Source organism: Microtus oregoni, unplaced genomic scaffold, assembly GCF_018167655.1.
Source record: "Microtus oregoni isolate MIOR12 unplaced genomic scaffold, Mior012 000015F_ref0000493, whole genome shotgun sequence".
Lineage (NCBI taxonomy): Eukaryota > Metazoa > Chordata > Mammalia > Rodentia > Cricetidae > Microtus > Microtus oregoni.
The window spans coordinates 2627132-2634024 of NW_024543074.1; the positions used below are offsets into that span (position 1 = coordinate 2627132).

At 48.5% G+C, this 6893-nt stretch overlaps 1 protein-coding gene across 1 annotated transcript; it reads right to left on the bottom strand.

Moving 5' to 3' along the window:
* Positions 1-1118: 1118 nt before the first annotated feature.
* Hoxb1 (homeobox B1) lies at positions 1119-2442 on the bottom strand. Its single transcript, XM_041665632.1, has 2 exons — positions 1878-2442; positions 1119-1447 (listed from the first exon to the last, which is right to left on the bottom strand). Exons 1-2 carry the CDS (start codon positions 2440-2442, stop codon positions 1119-1121), a joined length of 894 nt encoding a protein of 297 aa, XP_041521566.1.
* Positions 2443-6893: the final 4451 nt, after the last annotated feature.

The following is a 6893-nucleotide window of genomic DNA, read 5'->3' on the forward strand; positions in this document are numbered from 1 at the left end:
GGTTGGGGCCCTGTCGGTGCTCATGATTTCAACTTGTTCTTACCCAACCAGTCAATGGACTGGTACAGTTCACAGCCCAAGATGGAGAAGCAGAAGCAGGAAGAAAGGGAGAAACTGACTTTATTGAAATGAGGTAGCTGCTGATACAAAGATAACCTGACTTGCTTGGGGCTTAGTTTTTCAGAAACTCCAATGGCCTCACCGCTGTCTCCAAGGTTCAGAGAAATGCTTAAATCTGCTGGGAACTCAGTTGCCATTCCTGGACCTGCCCAGACTGCCACAGGAGTAGGGAGGCTCATGAAAAAGAGAACAGAGGGAGGGGGTGTTCCAGAGGCAATAAATAGGGGGAGTGGAGGGGGAGTGCCCACCCATATTGGTCGAGGATTGCTTGAGGCAGTCTCCAGAAATCTCTGTAGTGCCAAGTTCTAAAACACTTTGGTGATTTAACGATGGGGTTGCCAGGGGGAAGGGGCGGGCCTTACAGAACAGCCCAGAAGGCTGCATTAGTGCAATAGAAGTGTGCCGGGAAGGGATTTGTGGGATTATTTGGGATGGTTTTGTTGGCTTTTTTGGGGGGGGGGGGGTAGTATATCACAAGGCAGTCAGTGCTATTGTAAGGTCTCGGGTGATTTGGCTGGATTAAGGATTAAGGTTAAAGATGGCTGGAAATGCTCCCGCACTCAGACCCATCCCTTTCAGGAAAATCCCTAGGCCTCTTTCCATCCCAGGCCTAGAAAGGAGAATTAGGGTAAGAGCGCTCAAAGAGAATTCTCCAAGCTCAAAGGCACTGAACTCCAGTTGGAAGGGGAAGGAGAATCCAGGAGGACCGGCTGGCTCATAGGGTGTTGACACAGAGCCAATCTCTAGATCAAAGACAAAAAGCCTTCCCTCTACCTTTGATGGTTGGGTACTCCCCAGATCCCAAGACCTGTAGGATCCCCAGCTATCGGTCATCCCTCCATCCCCAGATCTGAGAAAAAAAAGTTTCCCCACTTCTACCCAGTTTCCTAGGCAGCCCTGAACTGGGTCCTCGGTCTTGAGGAGGATCACCAGGGCTGTGAAGTTTGGGAGAGTCTAAGAGAGGACTGGGCCCAGCACTGGAAGCCAGATAGTTCAATTCAAGAGGTGATGGAGCTGGGTGAGGCTTCGGGGGAGGTGCACGTGGACTGGTCGGAGGCATCTCCAGTCGCATCCTTGGGGCAGCCTGAAGGGGCTGTAGGCACCCTGCCTCCCTCCCGCTCTCGCTTCTTCTGCTTCATGCGCCTGTTCTGGAACCATATCTTCACCTGCGTTTCGTTGAGCTCCAGGGTGGCGGCGATCTCCACCCTCCGCGCACGGCTCAAGTATTTGTTGAAATGAAATTCCTTCTCCAGTTCGGTCAGCTGGCGCGTGGTGAAGTTTGTGCGGAGGCCGCCGGCCGCGCCCAGTCCCAGCTCCGACACCTTCGCTAGGGGCGGGGCAGAGAGAAAAAAACACGTCAATTCTCTCACCTCTTTCTCCCTCCTCCCCGACCCCTCCCAGTACACACTCTGTGTCCTCATTCATCATTCTACCCAATTTAAGTCTCTATACAGCACCACGCACACCCTCCATTAGCAATTTCCAAATCTAGAACCCATCTCCCATCCATACTCACCGTCAGACAGAATTATGAGGTACTGGCTCCAAACTGGGCTCACAGACACGGAAGTAGATCGCAGAGACCTCCTTAAGGAGGTGGCCCCAAACTTACCCGATGGGAAAGTCTCAGCTGACCTGAGACCTGGAAGTACTTACCTGCCAATACCAAAACAGCTGAAGGGATGAACCAAGCCCCGGCCCAGGACCCTCTGTGCATGTCTGGGCCATGGCGAGGAAGCGACCACTCTGAGCCCTACCTGTCTTAGGTGGGTTTCTCTTGACCTTCATCCAGTCGAAGGTCCGCTGAGTGAGGGTGCTGGCTTCTGATGAGCAAGACAACTCCTTGTCCTCAGAGAGGAGGTCGTAGGCTGGTGCAAAGTCTGCCGTCTGTTCGGTTCCGTAAGTGGGCTGCGGCGGAGGATATGGCCCTGGACCGACTCCACCGACTCCGTAGCTGTCGGGCAAACCTCCGAGCTGGGTTCCGTAGCTCGATGGATGAAAATAGCCTCCATCTCCTTCCGACTGACCCACAGAATAATACTGAGAAGGCCCATAGTTGGGATTGCAGGCGGCTGGGGCGTACCCCGAGGGAGCAGAGCTGGGAAAGGACACTCCCAGGGAGGAAGGCGGCTGCTGGATAGGATACCCCGAGTTTTGTTGGAGTGCTGGGCTGGGCAGCCCTCCTCCATAGCGACTCTCCCCGGCGTAGCTGTCAATGGCCGGAGCTGAGCTGGGGGCAAAGGAGGTTGGGGCGCTGTAGGCGCTGGGTCCCCTATTACAAAGTGGGTACTCTAAAAAGGAATTCATCCTATTATAGTCCATGTAGAGGCAAGAGGGTCCAGCAGTTTTGGGGAGACACCCTCTTGCCCTACAACCTTTCGGCAGTATGTCACAGCCCTGAAGCTTGAGTCCATGGCCTGGACCAGCTTGCCCCGGCCAGCGTTCCCCTAGGAAGGGGATAGGGAGTGGGGGTGGGGGGGCACATGTGATCTCTCCCAGACCAATGGGCTAAGCGGGCCAGAGTTTGGCAGCCCCAGCGCCCATCCATCACCCCCCAATCATTAGCATGACAAAGACACTTCAATCACTCTCAGCCCATCCATCTGAGGATGACGTGGAAGCGTCAAAAACATCTTTCTTCAAAGACTTTTTGGAAAGAAGGGACCAGAGGGAGGGGGGGAGAAGTTGGAAGAATATTCAAGACTTTACTCCCCTCCCAACCCCCAAGGCCTTCAATAGGTTCCTGGATTATTAGATTTGGACAAATTCAACCCAGCTGCTCCTCACTCTCTTCTCCCCTCAAAAAAGCCTACCCCCACCCAAGGCAGTAGAGCTAAAGATGGGCAAGCCAGGCTCCATGCTTTGCCCAGAACCCCCATCTCATGCGTCTTTCTCCCAGTTTGTCTTGGGTATGCCTGGCTAGGGCAGCCTGGTGAGGTATGTTATCTTGGGACAAAAGGAAGACTAGGAAGGGAGGGAAGCTGTAAAAACACCTCAGGGTGTGAGCCAGGCTCTAAAATCCAGAAGAATTCATTAGGAATAAAGGGGTGGGAAATGGCATTTCAAGGGGACCAGCGAGGACTACAGAAACGTGGAGAGGAAGATGAGAAACGCCATTACTCCCGCCATCTCTCTGCATAGCCGATCTCTCCTCATTCACACATCCATTTCTCTCCCTCAGCCTCTCTTTACATTCCCTCTGTCTCAATTCATCTTCCTGTTCGTCCATCTCTCTCCATATTTATATTCGTTCCCTACCTATCCATCAACTCATCTCTCTAGATGTATTTATCCTCTCTCTAGCCATCCATAGCTGTAGCTGGCTCACTCACTCAGACTTAAATAACTCCCTATATCTCTCCAGAGAGCAGCTATGAGCAGAGCCAGGTGATGCTTACATGGGGGATGAGAAGGAAGGGGATTTTTATTCTCTTTTCAAAAGTATTTAAAACTAGTCAAGACCCTGCATTCCTCTGGTTCCCCCCAACACACACACACACACACACACACACACACACACACACACCTCCATTATCTTTAGTCTCCCTTAATTTTTTTTCAATTTCAAGCCTCAAATTCATAAATCCAATAATAGTTAAGTGTTAACGATTACTCAAATTTTCCACACATGTTCTAGACTGGATGGAGTTTAGTTTGCTTGGAGAAAGGGAGAGTTAGTGCAGAGGCTTAAAAGTGGAACTTCACCTCCCTCCTCCCCCTCCACCCAGGGATTAAATTGGTGGGGAGGGAAAACAGGAAGTGCCTTGCTCACTCTCTCATACACAGGTTGGGATTAGAAGAGAAGCTCTTGGGTAGAGCCCATTGATTCTCCTCCTCCGGACTCTGAGGACAAGAACCCAACACCCACTCTCATTTGTAACCTGTCAGGGTATCTGCCGGGCCACAGGCCTGGGGCCTAAGCTAGGGCAAGTCCAGGAGGGCAAGAGTTCAGGGAGGGATCTCAGTAAACACTGGCGCTCAGGGGAGAGAGCCAAAGCAGGTGGGACTAGTCCCGAGCAATCCTTGAAACCTCTCAGGTTTCCTTAGCCTAAAAAAACCAGGCGTGCATTCCTCTCTTCAAGGGCCCTAATGTGTCTCCATCTCTGTGTTCCTCCACCTTGCTGGCTCCCATCCCCCCCTTTTGGCCCTGGTCTGTCTTTCCAGTCGCCCCTCCTCCTTCTAGTCTGTCTTTTCCCCAGCAGCTGTGAGTCTTGCTTAGCCCTTAGGAGTAAGAGCTCAAAAGACTTCTCATCCCATTCCCATTTCATGTGCTCTGTTTTAGACCCAGACAGGTTGGGCAGGGTAGGGACCATCTGGTGACTTCTTTAAGAAAGATGCTGTGGTTAGGTGGGGAAAGGAGAGAATGTTCACTTGCCAAGGGATGTGTGCAGACAAGGAAAGGAGAACAGAGGACAGGGTAGATTGCAGAGGATTGAGACTTGAAAAAGGATTATTGAGGTGGGAGGGAGCGGGTTTCTTCCTACTTCATGCACACTTGGGGGTGGAGAGTGGGGAGCACTAGAGTTTCCTTCCAACTTTTCTTCTTATTTTAAAATGTTCTCCACAGAAGATGGGATCCTTGAGTCTAAGGACTAGGTATTATTCCCGAACATTACCCTGAGTTAGGCTCATGTGTGACATGATTGTCCTGCATCCCTCCTTACCTTTCCCTCATCTCAGGGAGAGCTTTCTCTCCCAATCCTAGTTTAGGAACCAATTTGAGACCTAAAGGGAGAAGTAAACTCCAAAGATATTTAATAAACTGCATGTATCTGTTTGGGTGTTGGGGAAGATATAGTTCCCCACTAATCATTGAACTCAATGTCGCCTATACTCAGTTATTAATGACAGAAAGAAAGAAAGAAAGAAAGAAAGAAAGAAAGAAAGAAAGAGAAATAAAAAGGCCTGGGCCGAGTCAGTGGCAGTGATTGTTTGGTGTCGGGGTCTCAGTTTTTATGCTGTCTAGTTCAGCCTCCCTTGCCACTCTTCTTTCTGAGGGCAAATACATTACAGCTTTCCAAAATTGCCAGGCTTGGGGCCCAGGCCTTTACTCCTAACATTTGCAGACAGAGGAAGATAGATCTCTGTGAGTTCAAGGACAGCCTGGTCTACAAAGCAAGTTCCTGACCAGCCAAGGTTACCTGAGGGCCTGTCTCAAGCAAAGAAACCAAAGAGCAGAGAAAGCCCTCACCATCCCAAAATTCCTGCTGGCTCTTGAAATTCTGGCAGAAGAGATGGGAAACCTAAGCAGGCTCAATAATCCCCCTAGCTCCAATTCTTCATAGCTTCAAGGGCTGGAGTAACCTGTGGAGTATAGAGTTTTTGACCTGGTCTACTGAAATTCACCTGAGAGCCTGAGTGGATCCAACCCCTAAAATGAAATAAAGTTGATTTCCTATGATGTATGACAAGCTTAGACATACATGGAACTTAGGCATGTTTAGATCTGAAATTATCTTTTGTTGTTGTTTTGTTTTTTTAAGACATATTCGGAGGCTGGAGAGATGGCTCAGAAGGTAAGAGATCCCAAGTTCAATTCCCAGCAACCACATAGTGGCTCATAACTGTCTGTAATGAGACCTGGTGCCTTCCTTGCAGCAGTACATTGTATGCTAAATAAATAAATAAATAAATCTTTAAAAAAAGAAAAAGACAGATTCTTCTGTAGCCCAGGCTGGCTTTGAGCTTCCTTTGTAGCTGAGGATGGCCTTAAACTCCTGATCTTTCTGCCTGGCCTAGAATTCTTTGAGGAGTCTGGTCCTAATGCTGAGAATATAGACATGAGGGTCAGTCTAACAGGAGAAGAATGTGTTAAAAGTTCCCATATCAGATTCAGGTCCTTGTTGTTGAAGTTGTTTAGGTAAGAAGCAGGCAGAGCTGGAAACATCAGCCTAAAAGTACTATCAGTAGACCCCAAACACGTCCGTGTGCTCATGCCAGTCCCAGTTTTGGGAGGTAAAAACTCAAGATCAAAGGCTGGCACTTTAGAGTAAGAAGAATATGTAATCGGGTTACCATTTTCCCCGCTGGAGGAAATCGCATCTTGCTGCCGCAGGAGAAGGGGTGCAATATGGATCCACTGTCGTTTCTTAGAATGTAAGCTAATTCAAGTGTCACGAATCCAGCTGAAACTTTAGGTTGTTGGTATTACAATGCTATGGTGAGATGAATCCTAGACTCTGATCTGGAATACTTGGGTTCAAATCCCTGCTTGGCCATTTTAAGTATTAGAACTCTGGACAAGTTCCTTGACTTCTCTAAGTCTCAGCCTCAGAGAAGAAGAATGGTTTAATATGACTTCCCCTGCTGCAGTGTTAGTAGGACTAAAGCAAACAGGAAAATATCAACCACAGAGAGTTCCGTAGAAGTGTGACAACATCGCATGCACACTCTGAAATAGTATGAGTCAGTCTTCTGCTTTTTAATATGGCTAGCATATTAAAATGTGGAACAGCATGTGTGCTACCCTTTTATATGACATATACCGTATATTGCACAATATGCATGGTACCAGACATAAATTTCATTGAAAACGGAGAGGGTTGGTCCTATTTAGACAGATGACTTTCTTCTCAACTATAGCAATTTTTTGCTTTGTATTGTTTTAGGTTTTGCTTTAAAATTAAAGTCTAACACTTCACAAAGAACTCGGGTGATAGAAGCTGCCACAGAAAGGTTTGAGTTTGCAAATTAGAAAATAAATTCCCGATTTTCCAAATATTTAATGAAAAGTTTCTAGGGAGGGTGGTGGTGTTCCTTAGTGGTATTTGGCT